At 36.6% G+C, this 18,412-nt stretch overlaps 2 protein-coding genes across 2 annotated transcripts; one reads left to right on the forward strand and one right to left on the reverse strand.

Moving 5' to 3' along the window:
* Positions 1 to 320: 320 nt before the first annotated feature.
* LOC143280854 (calcineurin B homologous protein 1-like) lies at positions 321 to 10,859 on the reverse strand. Its single transcript, XM_076585575.1, has 7 exons — positions 10,751 to 10,859; positions 9,347 to 9,419; positions 9,075 to 9,155; positions 8,559 to 8,671; positions 7,849 to 7,952; positions 6,809 to 6,889; positions 321 to 4,489 (listed from the first exon to the last, which is right to left on the reverse strand). The coding sequence occupies exons 1-7, from the start codon at positions 10,815 to 10,817 to the stop codon at positions 4,436 to 4,438; spliced, it is 573 nt and encodes a 190-aa protein (XP_076441690.1). The 5' UTR covers positions 10,818 to 10,859; the 3' UTR covers positions 321 to 4,435.
* Positions 10,860 to 11,032: 173 nt separating this feature from the next.
* LOC143281563 (complex I intermediate-associated protein 30, mitochondrial-like) lies at positions 11,033 to 17,627 on the forward strand. Its single transcript, XM_076586794.1, has 4 exons — positions 11,033 to 11,169; positions 12,412 to 12,963; positions 15,210 to 15,395; positions 17,006 to 17,627. The coding sequence occupies exons 2-4, from the start codon at positions 12,448 to 12,450 to the stop codon at positions 17,228 to 17,230; spliced, it is 927 nt and encodes a 308-aa protein (XP_076442909.1). The 5' UTR covers positions 11,033 to 11,169; positions 12,412 to 12,447; the 3' UTR covers positions 17,231 to 17,627.
* The last annotated feature ends 785 nt before the right edge of the window (positions 17,628 to 18,412 follow it).

An 18,412-nucleotide genomic window follows, 5' to 3' on the forward strand; every position in this document is an offset into this window, starting at 1 on the left:
CCTGACTAGCACCCTACGAAGGAAACTCCAGTTTTATGTATCTTTTTTGTCATTGATCATAGGCGCTACAAAATTTTATGCATATGTATGAAAAGTAACTGTTATATGCAGTTAAATTTGCTGTCATCGTCAACTCTTAAGAATATCGCAGAAAAAGCTGTGAAAGTACATGATTGTTTAAAAAAAAAAAAGGAATGCAACACAAACATTGTGAAACATGAGTAAATGAGAAGTTGTCAAAATATATTTGAAATGCCTTTCTCACACCACCACTCTCCATGCAACATACAAACTGACCAAACCCAAGATAGACACAAACATTTCACAGGAAATCCAATTTATTTACATATTCAATGAATTTCCAGGACCTCTGTTTAAAATAAATAAAACTAAAACAAAATTTGTGTTGAATGTACATGCAAAATGATTTTCCTCCATTTCATCACAGATGTTAATGATGCATAAAATGTTCAATATAAAAGAAAACTTTCCAGACCATTTCTGCAGACATACATTAAGCACTTGCCTGGGAGAGAAGACTGAAAATTGAACACCCCAAATTAGCTTTTCAGAATTAAATTCTTGTGAGAGCCTTAATCCTGCTCAACACACAAAAACAATTTTAATATAGTTTTTCTCTCTCTCTCTCTTTGCTAAAGAGACGATGTTATGTGTTCACAATCACTTTATATTTTTCTTTGAGTAAAAGTGTGCACTTGAATTATGGTTTTATCATTTTATTAACTCTCTCCATACAAACGGCGAAAGAGACGACGTTAACAGCGTTTCATCCCAATTACTATCATCAAAATATTGCAAGCGGAACGCTCATACTGAAGAGGTGAATGTTGACAAAGAATACCACAATTCTGACGACGGAAGCTAAAGGTTGGGTCATTGAGACACCCACTGGACATCCAAGGGGTCTGTGCAGAGGAGAAGAGAGGACTGGCCGTACTGAGTTAACAGTGTTTTTCACAGTAATAACTATGAAGTGCTAAGATCAAAACTGGCACACATATTCAAGCTGGCATGGGGATATCTTCAGTTGCATAGTTAAGTAACAACCCCCATACACCCTTCACTTCATTTCTTTTCTTTCTTGTTTTGTTTTTGTTTTTTGGGGGTTTTTTTCTTCTTCTTTTTTAATGGATCATCAGATATGTTTGAGTGATAAAAACAAAATTCAATCTGCCGAAAGAACTAGGGCCATTCTTCACATTACTGATTTTCATTTGACATAAATACACACAACAGCTCTGAAGAGCATGATTACCACTAATACAAGTGTTAGACATTTTTATTAATGTGACTGAGAAAATTAGCAATGCTTAATGCTCACACACACTCGTGCACAGAAGATATAGAAAACCAGAGCCCCATTTTAATGCAAACCAACAGAGTGATTCAACATAAAACTTGCATTCAGAAAACAATGTTTTGATATCAACGTAGACTATGTTTTGATTTTACCAACACAGATCATACAGATTATTAATAAATCAAAGCCGAAAATTACAACACTGTTAAAAAATTAAAGCAAATCATGAACACAGAATGCAATGTGATAGCACATAATTATCTCAAATGACAAGAGTTCAAATCCTGAGTCCTGACAGACGCCACTATCATCAATCACTCTTGCAGAAAATAAACAAGGGAATGCAAGTAATTTGACAAAGCCAGTTACAAATCAATTATTGTTATGACAAATTACAAGTGAAAAGATTCAAAGTGCGTTTACTCAGGATACACGGCCTACTGATCAAACAAATCCATCCTAAAATCAACTTAGGGAAGACAGCCATCACTTAGCATAGGGAAGAAATGATGTCAGTCAAACATACCATCACACCCATTCTCCACAATGAAAATAACTTACAAAATAACAAAATTCTTTGTCAGCATAGTTACAGAAATAAGGAAACTGAAACCAACCTAAAAACTGTTCTGTAATTATTTTATTTCATGTTTAGGTCCTGCTCTTGGCCAGAAAATCTCATGACATGAACCACAACTGGCACTTCTGAACATCGCATAAGTGACAGCAGCAGTGCAACGTCTTGTTTGAAATGTGGCCTTATTATTCAAAACATATTTCAAGCTCACTATGTACTGTTGGCACCTGGACTATGGAAAAGAAGCCTGAATGTGGCCATGTATGGGGGATTCATGGGACTGGCAATGCCACTGAAACTGCGAAGAATGGGAGGGGTGCCAGGAGGGATGAGGTGGGGAGGGGGGCAGAACATACGAAACCTAGTCATGAAACCCAAAGTTGTCAGAGGCAGGTAGTGGAATGAGGGTTGCGTAGCTTCAAATATGACAGCAGGGTGGGTGGGGAACATATTAAATCAAAAGACATTCTATCGGATACCAGTCACCTATCATCACTACAGCATCTACACATGACTCTCAATACTCATATGTTCAGCAAAAGAGGCCTTCTGTCACTGACAACAAAATGAACACTGATATAGTTTTAAAAACAGTATATTGTCTTTTTTGAAAGTGATTTTACAATGAATAAATCGCACAAAGCACCACATAAATGACCTAAGATCATGACACAGCTGTCGGTGTTTAAACAAGACATAGCCAACCCTGGTGCTATATTAATATGCTATAAATACTATTATAAAATTGGCTGTGGTGCTTTTTGTGTTGGTTAATGCAAAGAATAGATTTCTTAAAATTTAGGTGAGAAAAAACACCACCAAATGACAATCGCTTTAGTGCCCTGACCTCATAACCACCAAACTTTAAAAATACAATCACTTCAGAACCATTCTTTCACACAAGCACATAAGATACCAGGCTTTTGAAAGTTATCACTTCTGCAATGACTGAGAATTTGACTTTGCACAAAGTTGTCTCTCTTATTATATCAATAATGACTTAGAACAAAATTTTTAACCTTTCTACCGTCCCCCACCCCCTTTTCCCAAGATGGTAAACAATAGCAAACAGTGTTTTACTGGTTATTACACAAGCAACTGTGTAAAATATTTGTAATATTTGTTCACTTTTGTTCTTCTTTAATGGGCGTTGATAACGCTCAACACTCCCCAAACAAGAATGTCTGATAATAATATGATTGGAAAACTAGAATATTGTTTAAAAGTACACAGAAAATTGCAAGAAATCGGATTATAATTCAACTTCTCTAAATCAATGATGAAGATCCCAGAGCACAGATGATTTTTAATTTCACAAAGCTAATGTTCTTCATATCACTCTATTCATTACACAGACATGAATGTTTCACTTAAAGGCACTGTGGACATACTTTTTTTTTTGCGGGGGGATGGGGGGGGGGGGGGGGAGGGTTTACCATAGTGATATTTATTATTGTGCTCTTTTAATATCAAATTCCCCAACTATACTTTTTGTTCCAACTTCAGTCAGTGTCACATGGAGGAATCATCCTTGAAGAAATTTGTCAATTTATGTGTTGTTTTTCTTTCTCTCTTTTTTTCAGAAATCAAATTTAATGCCTTTTCTCCATCAAAATAAGAGTTAAAACATAGTAGTCTGCCTGCTAAACCATACCAACATGTGACATTTGTGTCTTCTTTCAACCAGTTCCATACCAATATCATATACTGGACATTCAAGTGTCACATTTTTTGCCAAGAAAATCTTTGGGAAGACATGGGTGCAGATACACAGACACACCATGGGTTGTAATTTCAAGTTCGAATTGATTCAAGCTTTTGGTAATTGAACTGAGGGCTATTTCAACCCTTCCTTTTGAAATAGGCAGTCACTCCACTTCAATTTCTGAAACTTACCAAAGGAAGACAGTTAGACAGCTTCAAATTTTGTGCATTGGTACAGAGATACACATATGATATACAGTTGGTGCAATTCTTAGAGTTCCTGCAGTGTTAATAGGCAGTCTACTAGTACAGAATGACATCATGGTGCTTGGCTTCACAACAATGAGACTGTTGAGGGCTTGGGGTGGTAGCTGAAAGGCCAAAAAACAGCCAGATCCAACACACAAACAAGCATTTAAAAAGATACCTGTCGATGAGAAATGTCAAAGTGTGCATCGCACACACAAGGTGAATGTGAAGGAAAGGACGTTGTGCATCTACTGTAAGCCCTGTATACACCAAAATATCAACTAAAAGTGGAAAGAAAAATTGTAAGAAACTGTGTAAAAAAATTCACATCAGCACAGTTATGTTGCTCTCAGTTTCACAGAGGACAGTATGGGTTTTCCTTTTGTCACCCCACACTTCCAAACATTGCCCATACTATATGTATACAAAATGTGAATATAAATATTACTTCCATTAAAGACTATTCTACAGATGCATACTTCAAAGGATGTCATGTATTAAAGAGACAGTGGTAGGCCACAGAAGACCTGGGGGGTTTCAAGCAGTGCCTGGACAGCTGTATCTGTAGGTACCCTGACAACTTGTCAATGGAGAAAACGGATGCTCATCTTGGATTCCACATCAATCTTCTCCATGGCCTGCAATTAACAAAATGTTAAGGAAGTACAATAAAATGAAATATTTTGAATCAATACAAATTTGTGATCAGTATGTAAGTGAATCTGTAAACTTCTGGTAGATCTAGTTTTTTCTTCTCTCTGTGTCTTTTATTTCTATCAAATACTGCTCAAATATAATCTGTTTCCTCTTTCTCTCTTTCTCCTCTTCTTTTAACCAGTAGAGTGCCTATATGACATCAGCTGACGTCCTACAAAAAGTATTGCCATATTGTCTATAAGACGTCCACTGACGTCCTGCATATGTTCTGATTTTTCCTTCACTGGAGTTGGTTCAGTTCACATAAACACAGTCTGAACAATTAGTTTGATGTGTCTGGATTATAAAAAAGGAAATTTTCTTCCTAAAATTACGTTTAAGTAACATACTTACCATGACCCACTAGTGCAGGGGTCTGATTCTTGTCCTGTGCAAACTACTACTCACCTACGTGGAGAAAACGAAAGTAACTGCGACCGATAACCTCCCGAAGTAGGTTACCTCCCCTGCGTATCCCTGACTAGCACCCTCTTTTTACTATTTAAATGAACATACATTAGGTAGAGGTAGAAGATATTTAAATGAACATACAATAGGTAGAAGATATCTAAATGAACATACATTAGGTAGAAGACCCCTTTCTACTTGATAATAATTTACTAACTGACCACGTGGTACGCGCGTGGAAAAGGGGGTTGCATCATGTGCAAAAAAAGGCACTGAAAACTGTGTCCAGTAAAGCAGATTGTCACAGTCAGCAGATTTACACAATTCTGAAAGATCTGCTTGTGATTATGGACAGCTTTCGCGATGGAGAAGGATCTCTCTTGTCTGATGATTGGCTTGAAAACGAAGGTGATTGACAACAACAGTGACAAAACTGACAGCCCATCTGATGGTAATTTAGTCCATCTATCCAATCAGACAGTGTTTTTGAACAAGTGGCCATGACTGACAGAATACGTGCAGGGAGCATTGGAAGAAGGGGAGGAGAGGGAGAGGAGTGATTAAGACGCTAGGTCGAATGCCAGCCAGAGTTCATGAAGAGAGCATGGCTTTTAGGAATGAGTGTTCTCACATTTCAATGCAGACTGTAGTAAATCGACAACCACCAATGCTCCACAATTTTCACAAAACGCAGGGTTGAACCTGCACTGGACATGAAACATGTGCCTTTTGTTTTTCACACTTTTTTTTTTCTGATCAGCTGGTTGACTTGTTTGAAGAGGTGGCAAGCCAGATGCACAGCAGACACTTTGATCAGCCCACATGCAACTTGGAAGGAATGAATATCATCAAAGAACTTCACCTTCTCACTTGCAAACGCCATTTGCTGTCAAAAACCTTGCCAGCTCAGTTTCTGAGATGGTGATTGACCTTTTACATTGACTTTACCCACCTTTGTCACTGTTGGGACAGTGATTCACCTACATGTCTGCACGAGCTGTGATTTGTTTTTATAAACTTATCAGGTATAATCTGACAGTAGGCATGCTATTTCTAGCTGTGTTTTTGTATCTTTTCTTTATGGATGTTATTATGCAGAGGTGGAAATAGACTTTTTTGTTGCACAAAAATTATTACCTTGTCTTTACATGCCTGAACAGGTATCTACAATCAACCTAATTGGGAAAAAAAAAGCCCAGAAGCAGAATCTACACTCATTTTCCTTCTTTTTGTATCGCCCATAGCTTTTGTGCTAGAATATTTTTGTGACTTATTACCCCCGACTCCTCAAAATTCCCTGGCAAGGGGAGATCTTTTTTTTTTTTTAAACGAAATTCTCTGGCACTGAACTGGTTAAATACTAAGTACAAATGCACTCATCTATAAGTCTGTTCCAGTACCATTTACATTCCACAATGTAATTTATATAAGATTGCATAACTCTATTGCTTGTCATTTTAGATAACTACCACGTTTTAACACAAGACAATAAATATGAAAGGCATCAAACAAAAATCATGTGGTACACTGGTTGTAACAATGCTGAAGAGCTTGTAGAAGGACTGCAGCTTGTAGAAAAACATGGGAGCATTTGGTTATACAATATCAGATGGATATATCTTGTTTCATTTCCAATTGTTTGAGTGTAATGAGGAAACTGTCTGATTTTAACAAGTTTGACGTCCATGATAAAATCAGCTATACAAACAAAAAGAAAGAAAAAAGAAAACGTTTTTGTCAAAAATTCAAAATACTTTAAACTTTAACCATTTTTGATCCAAGCATTTTTTTCATTTACATATATACAAGCTGTATGACACTGTTATTGACGTTGCAGTTAAAATGTCACTTACGTTCACAAATTCTTCAAATGAAATGTGATCATCTTTGTCCAGATCAACTTCTAGGATGGTCCTGTCAGCAATGCTTCCAAGCTGCAAAATGGAGACCAAAAAGTTTCTCTTTTAATTTGATGTTCGTGAAACAAATGTTCATAAGAAAGAAAAAGAAAACAAACTGAAAGAAGGAAGAAAAAGACACAAAAGGATCAGGAAGCATGCAAAAAAATATATATATTACAAAACTAAGAACTAAAAAAAAATGGTAAAGTTAATTCTCAGTCGGTGATCTTCATGAAAACATCTGCACAAAGATGAACCACGTAAAACAACCAATATCTAAAAAAAAACAAAAAAACCCAAATATTATGCTAAAATTGACATCAAAATCCTGAGGCACAATCTTACACACACAGGCCCAACCTTCCACAAACTCTCCCTCTCTTTCTCTCTCTCTCACACACACACATTTCATGTAAGTCCTGCTGACACATAAAGCACCAGCATACATTTGTACATCCACAATCACATCCTGGTCCTGCAGTCCACATGCACACATGTACAATGCACCACACTCATACCGTTTTGCCTCTATATTCAAAATACCTCCAACAACACCTCCTCTAATTTCAACACACACAGGCACTAAAAAGGAAAATTTCTTAATATTTGACTCATGCATGTAGATGTTTGACTTGGTCTTCCCTTCCATAAAAAAAATAAAATAAAATAAAAAATCATCATGCATATCTATTTACATTTTCATTCCCAAAATTTCAGTTAATAGAAGCTAAAATTATGAGTAAACAGAAGTACAATATTGAATCAAAACATGAAAAGAATAATTCCTTCCAAATGATCCTATTCTAACCTGTTCTTCAGAAATAACCATGTATGAAATGAAAAATTCCTTTCAACCTATCCTATTCCAAACTTCTTCAGAAATAATATATGAAATGAATAATTCCTTTCAAACTATCCTCTTCCTAACCTGTTCCTCAGAAATAATCAATCAATAAAATGAATTATTCCTTTCAAATGATCCTATCCCTAACCTGTTCTTCAGAGATGTTGGCACCAACCATCATATGCAACACAGCCAGCAGTTCATCTCTGGAGATCTTGTCATCTCCATCCAGGTCGTACATCTTGAAGGCGACTGCACAAACACAGTATTACTTGTTCCCAAAGAATCTCAGCACATTCTGCACACCATTCTAATGCACCAGGACATAGCCATGCATCAATTCAAAAACAATCATATAATTTAAGATCAAGATGTGGCAGAATGGGAATAATTTTCTTTCATTTTTTTTTTAATGTGTCTCAGTACAACACATGTGTGTGTTATGGAGGAAAGGGAAGGTAAAAAATGAAATAAAATAAATAAAACAAGATCTCTGAACAGGACCTTACAGATGAGAGTCCCACATAACATTAGCATAACACAACAAAGCAAGCCACAGAAGCCTCACTCTTCTTTATATTCAACTCAGTCACTCTGTAATAACCCTCAAATCACTTTCTAAACCCTGTATGTGATCATGACCAGTACTATATCTCTCACCAAATTTATTTTTGTTTCTAATGTTTAGAAAAAATGAGAAATACCAATAAAAACAACAACCAACCCCATCATTTCTGGTATTTGTATAGAAGCATATGTATCACATACATACACACATACATATATATATATCATGATCAAATGATCATGATCATATCTATCTATCTGTCTATATATATACATATATATATCACTTACACTTCAGTTTTTCATGCCTGTCATTCAGTTTGTTCTTCTCTGAATTTTGTTTCACAGGTCGAAACCGGGCCAGAATCCTCATGAACTGTCTAAAATTTACTGTGTCATGATTGCTGCACACACAATAAAGGTATTTATTAATATTAGACAACAAATAAACCCTGGTACACCAAATGACAAAAGTATAATGACCAGCACCTTCAACACAGTTCCTCCTGCTTATGTGGCACAGCACAACCAGATGAAAATAAATGGACTGAATCAACATCACTCCTTTCTTATCAATCGATCACTTTATTGTCTGATACAGAGTATAGAAATTCGCCTCCAGTAGTAAGGTACTCCATAAGGAAAAAAAAAGAAAAAAGAAATTACAAACACAAGAAGAAACAAAAGATATTCTTACAGTTCAAACAAATTACATATCTTTAAGCTGGCAAATCAAGAATCTGTGGATCGTCAGTATGAGAATAAGAACATTAACAAAAAAACAAAAAAAAACAAAAAGCAGATCACCTCTCGCTGAAAAAGGAATGTACAATTCTGTCGCCCAGAGGGTTGATTGCAAGCTCTGGTATTCTCAGGAAGTCTTCACGTCTGAAACGAAAAAGGAAAACAAGTTTCACTTATAGGAAAATCATATATAACTAACATTTATAACAAGTTAGGTTTGCCTGTGTATAGTACTATTGTACACACACACACACACACACACACACACACACACATACACACACACACACACACACACACACACACAAGAATGTAGACTAAAAAGTATAACACACCGGAGAAATCCATTGTTAGATTTATCGAGGCTGGTAAATCTGCTGAAGAGGCGCACAATCTGATTTTTGGAAACTGCAACAAAACCAGCAATAAATGAAACAAGTAATGATTGAAATGTCTGTTGCACATGTGTGTGTGTGTGTGTGTGTGTGTGTGTGTGTGTGTGTGTGTGTGTGTGTGTGTGTGTGTAGCATATTATTTTCTTTTCTTTCTGGAGTGTTGAAGGGGCAGAATGTGTATGTGGAGGATGGGGACATGGGGGGAGGGGGGGCAGAAGTTATTTTCAATCTGACAAAAGATCAGTAAATTTTGTTTCTAAATAAAAGTAATATACTTAAACAAGTCAGATTTTTTTTAAACAAAAATCAGTTTTCACTTCAGAAGAATATTGTTAATGATCATATTTAAGAAAATGTTCCTGATTCTGTTAAATAATAAGTTTACAACAGCAGTTTTTCGTGTGTTTTTCTGTTTTGTTGTCGTTGTTCCTTGTCCTGCCATAAAATGAAGTAATTAATAGTAATACAATTAGCACTAACAGTAGAAAGGTCTTTTGTGAGTCATTCACCGTAATACTGCAGAGCTCTGTTTTATGACAACTCTAATCAGATGATGTAAACTGCATGTCCTTCACTCACAAAATACCATGCAGGCACACAACAAAGGTCTCATATCACCATATGAAATGTTAGCATTGTGAAATGAAAATGTCAACTTGTGACACAAATTTGTGACAGCTCCAAGAAACTCTCTTTAATTTTTCTTCATCCACCCTCTTCCCTCTCACCAACCACATTGCTTTATCAAATGTTCCTCGTGTATGTGCAAGTTGTGTGTGTGTGTGTGTGTGTGTGTGTGTGTGTGTGTGTGTTTCTGTCTGTGGAAAATCCTCTGCAATAACAATCATGCCAAACAGCAACCAATATCAAACCACAAATGTATTGAAGATATCACCTGACACGCCGTGAGGCCAAGGCTATGAAATAAAGCCCCGATTATTACTATTATACCACTATATTTTATTTGTTATGTTGGACTTTGCTTGACAAGGACAAAATCATGACACTTCCTTCTGCTCTGGTTATATTCTTTTTCTGATACATACACTAAACAGATAACATGATTTTTAGCCTAAAGACACCAAAATATATTCATTGTTCGCTACATGTAACCGAACCATCTACTAGCCACATTTTCGTCGTCTTTTTACAGGCCTACATAATCTGCAGTAACAAGATAACCCAGGCAACTTCGTAACTGCAAATTTCCTTGTGAAAGTATGTCAATCGACTCAATGGTGCCCTTGTGAGAACGTTCAGAAAAATCGTTTTGTTGTAAATTCCAAGTATCAAGTTCATGTGCACTTGACAGTGCTTCTTATCCTGAACAATCAATAAACTCACATCCCGTTTCTTTCTGGATCTCTTCTATTTCTTCTTCTTGCAGAAGCATCGATGATTTGGTCCCCATTTTGTCTGCTGGCTGACCTTTCACCTTCCCAACTTATACTCTCTGATCTATTTTCTTTAATTTCATTTCACTCTTAGATATGAATAGAAATATAAAGTCTGTTATGTCGTTTTCTTGTTTCGTTTTGTTTTCTATATCTATGATTAGGTATTTAAGGTTAGTATATTAATCACGATATCAAACAAATACAAATGAGTATCCTTAGTTAAGGGAGTGCACCCTTGAAAAAAACCTTTCTTCTTGTCTGCTGGGAAAGTTGTGGGCACGAACTTGCGAACATCGACTGTTTCACCATCATGTAAACGCGAAAAAAGTCTGCGGACTTTATAAAAACAACAACAACAACTAATTGGTTGGTATTTTCTTTTCGTGTGTTTTAAACTATCACAATCATAAACAAATAAGGTCTTCCATTGTTTCACTTTAAGTGACCTCCACGCTCCACGGCTCCAGTCCAGAAGTTTAAGAATGTTGAACTAATTTCTGCCGGCCCATGTGGAGTTAGTAATTACTACTGAATAGAACATAGTACGTATGTTTATTTTCACGATTGGATTGCTTATGTAACAATTGTACGTGTGATACAACAATGACTCAACTTTTAAGTATTGTTACATAGATCATGTGTGATGTAATGTGAAGGCTGGGAAACGAAACAAGAAAACGACAACATGCATACACGGTTTTGAATTTATATACAGAATAAATACCTTGATACTGTGTGTTTTTGTGTGTGCGTACATGTGTACATTATTTTAGTGAAAAACAGAAAAACCCTGAGAATGTTTGTTTACTGCCAGTGTTATCATCAGGCCGCATCCTCACAGTTATAGTCTTGTCACTGTCAGTTTTAATCCACTTAAAAAATTTTTTTTAAAGTTTTTGTTTTGTTTTAGTCAAGCTGTATGCATCTTTGAAAACAAATTTTAGCACTAATTCAACCCTTGCTTGCATTAGGTACACCGTGAACAGTCATTTTCTGTGACATTTTGAGGTGATTAAACACGAGAAGTATGGTTGTTGTTGCTAATTTAATTAAATTCATAGAAATGCACTTATTCAACCCTTATGAGGTAACAGATGATACATATTAACACTATGAAATATAGATACTGTTGCACCTTAATCAAACTCATAAAAGTATAAGAAAGAAGGAAGCTTTTAAATACATTTACAATTTGGGGAATACATTTAATTTTTGTTTTTGTTTTCTGCCGTCACTTAAAAATAGATTATTAAAAGTGGGACAGTTCTCCACCTCTCTTTTGTTAACGTAAACAGTTCCTTTGATATTATTATTAGTTATTAAAAGTGGGACAGTTCTCCACCTCTCTTTTGTTAACGTAAACAGTTCCTTTGATATTATTATTAGTTATTCTGTTGCTTTTGTTGTTGATCTGATGGCTCATAGTATTGTCAAATAAAGTGTATCAGGTCATCATGCTTCAGGTTCAGCTGTCAGAGAGCATGATGGCCTGCACTAATCTTTACCTACCTGGTATATGAACAAAGGGCATTATTTATTTCTTCAGTTTACCGAGCTGTTGTATGATGTGTGACCGACTCAAATAACTATGTTTTTTTATTTCTCCAGATTAAGCTGGCAGGATCCATACTGGCAAGAAAGCAGATGGCACATCAGTTTTTGCAGCAAGCTTCCAACAAGCTGTGGTTGTCAAGAACGTGTTGGCCTTTATTCCAGAGGACTAGTATGAAAGCAGAACAGTGTGGACCTTTCAAGATGCAAACAGCTCACATGGGTGTATGGGAGAGAGACAGAAAGGCTGGCTACAGAAAACCCATTGACACACCCAAGATCAAATTGGTCAAAGATGGTGTCAAGATGATTGGTTCAGAAATGGCTTTGTGGTATGAAGAGGTGAAGGAAAAGTTCATGGTGGATCAGAATGTGTTTGATATACAACATGGCGATTATGAATATGTGTGGAAATTTCATGACCGAAAGAGTGTTGAAGAATGGAAGGTCACAACTGACCAGGACAATAATGAAGGTTTCAGTAAAGCCAATTTTACATTCTCAAAAAATAACACAGGTCTTTTTCATGGACACCTGTCTCAGAAAGTGCCTAAGGATGGCATTGTCAAGCGTACAGGCTACTGCAACATACGCTCACCAACAAAGTTTGTAAGTTTTGTCTGCTGCATTTGCTTCTTTTTTTTTCTTCTTCTCTTTTTTATTTTTTTTTTTTTTTTTTTATTTTTTTTTTTTTTTTTAACTCATTCTGTGCCAGAGAATTTAATCAAAAAGGTGCTCTCCCCTTACCAGGGAATTTTGAAGATTTAGGGGTAATGTATCTTTTTTTCAATAGCACATAAACTATAGGAGAAAATATATAAGGAAAGTGTTTTCGTGAAGGAAAGTGAATATAGATTCTAAATCTGAGATTCTTTTTATTATGGACAACTGGTCAGGCATTTGAATTTGAAGATACCGGGGTAATCATTTTTGTGCATCCAAAAAAGCCTATTTCCACCTCCACAGAATGACATCCAAAAGGAAAAATAGCATGCTTGTTGTCAGATTATGCCTGAACAAGAAAAACAGGTTATAAGTTTATGATAACAAAATACTACCTCTGAAGACATGTAAGTGAATAACTATCCCAACAATGACAAAACTGGTAGAGTCAACACAAATTCACTCATGTTCTCAGAAACTTAGCAGACAAGTTTTTGACAGCTAAGATCTTTCCCACGTAAGAGGAGGAAGTTCTTTGAAGACACTCACTCCCTCCAGATTGCAGTTGGACCGGTTGAAATATCTGCTGTGCATCTTTTTGCCTCCTCTACAAACTCGTGAAACAGTGACAAAAAGCATGAAAAAAATAAAAGCACCTGTGTCGCATCCAGTGCACTTTCACTGACTGCTGCCAGAAATAGACAACAGTCAATAATAATAATAATAATAATGGATACTTATATAGCACACTATCCAGAAATCTGCTCTAGGTGCTTTACAAAAACGCTTTGTTAACATAAAACATTGCATCTATGTTACATACACACACCAAAATATGACTACACACAAACGCGCGCGCAATAGTGCATGATTCTTATGAAACGCAGAGTTGAAAGTGCTTTTTACTGATGTCCATGTCCATGCCTCTTTCCATGCTGTCTGACTGGTATTTGAACTATAGTCTTGCATCACTCCTCTCCCTTTCCTCCTCCTCTTCCAATGGTACTCTGCAAGTGCTTTGTCAGCCATACTCAGTCATCTGCCCCAAAACACTGTCTGATTGGATAGATGGACTGAGCAAGCATCAAATGGGCTATCAGTTTCATTACTGTCATTGTCATTCACCTTCATGTTCGGTTGAATCATCAGAGGAGAGAGATGACTCCTTTATTATACATATCCTTAATCTCTAGTATGGCTTGCAGAATCATGTAAATCCACAGACTGGGACCACTGTCTTTGTTGAACAAAGTTTTCAACACCTGTTGTCCTGTTAGCAAATCATTATCAAGAACTGGGTCTTCCATCTGATGTATGCTCATTTAAATATTATTTTTAATTACACATACTTAACCGTGACCCAACTAGTGCAGACTCCGGCAGGGGTCTGACATTCCTGTCCTGTGCAGACTACTATCCGCCTATGCGGAGAAAACGAAACTACGGCCGATAACCTCCCGGAAGTAGGTAACCTCCCCTTTGTCCCGCTGGCTAGCGCCCTCTTTTTCCGGCAGCCATCATGATTCCCTTCCTACCCCCCTATTATTTTCTAATCCAGACATATCAGTCTTACTTTTCAGTGTCTATTTATGTTTATTGAACCAAACTTCGATGTAGGAAAAGTTGGATAGATGCAGGATGTCAGTGGACGTCTTATAGGCACTGAACAGGTTAATGTAATTTGAAAATAGTCTGAGGAATCTGATTCATCATGTACTGAATTTAACTTATTTTGAAATCAAGATATATACAAGAGAACCCAGAATTTTCCAGAATTGTATATATATTTGCAGTTGTGTGTGTATGATATCTTATGCAATGCTGTTCAGTTTAATGCGCAGTCTTGTGTGCAAACCAAAACTGTAATGTCTTCACCTTTGTTCAGTTTCCCTGTTTTCTTTTTGAATCTGCATTCTTGCAGTTTATCATCCCAGGTGTGGGGGCACACACACACACGCACACATGCACGCACGCACGCATGCGTGTGCACGCGTACACACACACACACACACACACATATATTCAGTGTATGTGTGCACGTACAGATCTTTGGGTTTACAAAAAAGGAGAGATTTTTTTTGTTGTTTCTTTTTTAATGAATAAAAACAATCATAAATTTAGTGTCATTTGAATCAGCTTTTTTCTTATTTTTAAAGTCATAATGTCAGTGTGTATTTTTTTCTGTTCTGAAGTTGTCATTCAAGCGGCAAGATGTACACGAGTGGACAGTGTTTACACATCTGCTACTGAAAGTGAGAGGTGACGGACGGCCATACATGCTGACAATTACCATAGATCGCTTCTTCGATGTCAACTGGAACGACCAGTATCATTACACTCTCTTCACACGAGGAGGACCATACTGGCAGGTTGCAAAGGTACAGTCAGAACTGAATTGGGATTCATTATTAAGTGTTGTGATTGGCTTTCTGTGTTCTGTGTATGTTGTTGAGACGTTGTTTTCATGTAAAGCGGCCTGAGCTCGTTGATAGAAAGGGTGCTATATAAATGTACATTATTATTATTATTATCATTTTGAGAGGATTGGGTGGGTGAGATTTTAAGTATTGTGATTTTAGATACTTTTTATTGTGTTTGGCGTAGTAATGTATCAATCCGCTTTAAGTATTGGGATTGCTTTTTAAGTATGTTGATATTTGTGTCACATATTCTGATATGAACTGTGCATTGTTTAGGTAATGTGATGCGTGATATGTATGGTGGTAAGTGTTTTTGTTGGGTACTATGATTTTTTAGTGTGACAGAACATGCTGTTGTGTTTAGTTGAATGTTTGAGCAGGTTGAGGAATGTAAATTTTCATTTTAGCGTTCAAATGTTTGTTTGACTTGTTGGTTTTTACAGTGAAATTAAGCATGTTTTTCATTGAAATGCGCATATTAATTATATTATTATAATTATTCTTATAATTGTATTTCTGTCCCCACCTAAATTCTTTCATTATGTGAGGACAGAAGGTTATTTTGAAAACAGATCATTAAAAACACTCCAACAAACAGGAAAGACAGGCAGTATTCATCACTAACAACTTTACTGTGGTCTGCATAGTTTCTTGAAAACCATTTTCCCACATTATATACTTTTTGTGTGCTTTTTTTAATCAGCTAAAATTTGCTTTATTCCTGTTTTATGAAGAATGCTTTCTGAAACTGGCATTTTTTATTGCAACTGTCTTTGATTCACTGAACAAATCGTACAGAAGAAATGTAAACTAATAGATCTTCTTAGGAAAATCTTAACAGATAGTTATTGACTGTCAAAGGGGGAACATGATATGCTGTCTTTACTTAGGAGCTTCAAAATCCACCAGCTTTATGGTCAATAACTCACTCAACCTTCCTCAGTATGATGTTGGTCATTCACAAACCAGATAAAGAAAGGCTTCCAGTCCATGCCATACAGAATACTTCATTGAATTACTTTGTGATCTCCAATGATAGAAATTCATTTGTGGCGTGTTCATAATAAGAGATGGAAGTGTTAGATGGTACATTAGAAGCAGGGTATGATGGATATATCATATGCTCTTGGATACGCATTTTCTGAAACAATTATCTTAGAGTACCTCCATCGAGTGTTCATTCAAAGCAACATGTGTAACAAAAATTGTTAGCTTCTGTTTCGAAGTTAGGAATTTGCTTGTAGAATGATGTGTATGATAGAACCAAATGATATGTATGATAAAACCAAATGATATGTATGATGGAGCTAAAAGCTTTTTTAACTCCAGTAATTATAATTAATTATATGTAAGGCATTGTTCTTTCAACAAAGTTGGACTTAAATTTGTTTTGTAAATAGTAGATAAAATGCCCCATTCCCATTATTTCATGTTTTAGGCATTGCTCTTCAAGCTAAGTTTGACTTATTTCATTTTGAAAGTAGATGACTTACTGATGATTATGATGTCATTTCAATTCATTGTCCTTGTCATGACTAATTGTGACAGACATATCTGCTGTGTCTCAGATCCCTTTCTCCAAGTTCTTCGTCACAAGCAAGGGTCGAATTCAGGACAAGCAAGAGCCTGTTCAGCTGGAGAAGGTGACCCATGTGGGAATTTCCATTGGTGATGGCAACGAAGGACCTTTCTACCTAGAAATTGATTCCATAGCTGTAATGGTAGATGAAAGTCACAATGAAGTGTTTGCATACGAGTCATATGAAGCTGATCCTGCCCATGTCAACACATAGCTCCCTGAAGATTGGACTGCTGGAGTTGCTTTTTCACTTTCATTATGTGAATCCTGATCATGAATGAATGTAGGAGGTGAGCATTCAGTTTAGAGTTCAGTGGTTGACAGCAGCTGGTATTTTAACTATGTGTAAACTGTGCAAGATGGGTGTGCAGACTAACTGATTCTCTGTTGGTCTGTGGAAGCTTTGACAAACATTACACAAGAACAGTGTGTTCGTGCAAATGTGTGTGTGTGTGTGTGTGTGTGTGTGTGTGTGTGTGCACTTTTGCATGTGGTATGTTAATTTTGAATATTAAATGAAACTGGCTGAATTACATGATTGCATGTTTTATGTAATGGAATGACTGTTTCGGTTTCCTGTCAAATACAAAATAATCTGTAAGGATTTTACTCTCTGGTGCAGTTATTGTTGGCTTTTTGTTGTTGTTTTTTTGTTTGGTGGTTGTTGGTGTTGTTTTTGTTGGGGTTTTTTTTGGGGGGGATGGGGGGGGGGGGTTGTCTTTTTTTGGGAGGGGGAGGGGGGGCCGTTGTTTGTTTCTTCATTTGTTTCGTTTCAGTGAGGGTGGATGAGAGTTGAACCTTTGATCCAGGATATAAAAAAAATTCTAAACGAACACATGCACACACATATTCCTTGGGTGGATAGGAGTTGAATCGCCCTTTGAATCAGGACATATGAAAATTCCAAACGAGCACATGCACACATATATTCCTTGTGTGTATATATGATGGAAAGGTGCATCTCTCAAGCAATGTATTTTCCTGCCTTGAAGGGAAAATATGAACACACACTACATGCACACTTGTACCTGTATGTTCATGCATCACACACAAGGAAGCAAAGAAGACGACTTTCTGTTGATGTAGCTCTGTCATTTAGCTCTGTTCAACATGAATACATCAAACTGACATGGACATGGCATATTTGTACAACCAACTTACTTTCTTTTTGTCATTATGCCTTCTGGCATATAGGACAGCAATGAAGATCTGCTACTCTTGTCTGTTTTGGAACAGTCTCTGAATGGTAACCCAGGTGTGCTCCAGGGTCTTGAGTGCTTTGACTGTTCTGCGCCAGGTGTTGTTTGGCCTTCCTCTTTTGCGTCTACCTTCTGGTGTCCAATGAAGGGCTGTCCGGGTGATGTGACCTTGCTCTCTTGGCATGATGTACCCAATC

The sequence above is a fragment of the Babylonia areolata genome, chromosome 4, assembly GCF_041734735.1.
Source record: "Babylonia areolata isolate BAREFJ2019XMU chromosome 4, ASM4173473v1, whole genome shotgun sequence".
NCBI classification, from domain to species: Eukaryota; Metazoa; Mollusca; class Gastropoda; order Neogastropoda; family Buccinidae; genus Babylonia; species Babylonia areolata.

Coding starts and splice junctions, on each gene's coding strand:
- LOC143280854 (XM_076585575.1), bottom strand. CDS start 10,817: ATGGGGACCAAATCATCGATGCTTCTGCAAGAAGAAGAAATAGAAGAG. Junction 8,672..9,074: donor CATTCCTTTTTCAGCGAGAG/GTGATCTGCTTT, acceptor TTGTGTGTGCAG/CAATCATGACACAGTAAATT. Junction 7,953..8,558: donor CAGGCATGAAAAACTGAAGT/GTAAGTGATATA, acceptor GTGTTTGTGCAG/TCGCCTTCAAGATGTACGAC.
- LOC143281563 (XM_076586794.1), top strand. CDS start 12,448: ATGGCACATCAGTTTTTGCAGCAAGCTTCCAACAAGCTGTGGTTGTCA. Junction 12,964..15,209: donor TACGCTCACCAACAAAGTTT/GTAAGTTTTGTC, acceptor TCTGTTCTGAAG/TTGTCATTCAAGCGGCAAGA. Junction 15,396..17,005: donor CATACTGGCAGGTTGCAAAG/GTACAGTCAGAA, acceptor GCTGTGTCTCAG/ATCCCTTTCTCCAAGTTCTT.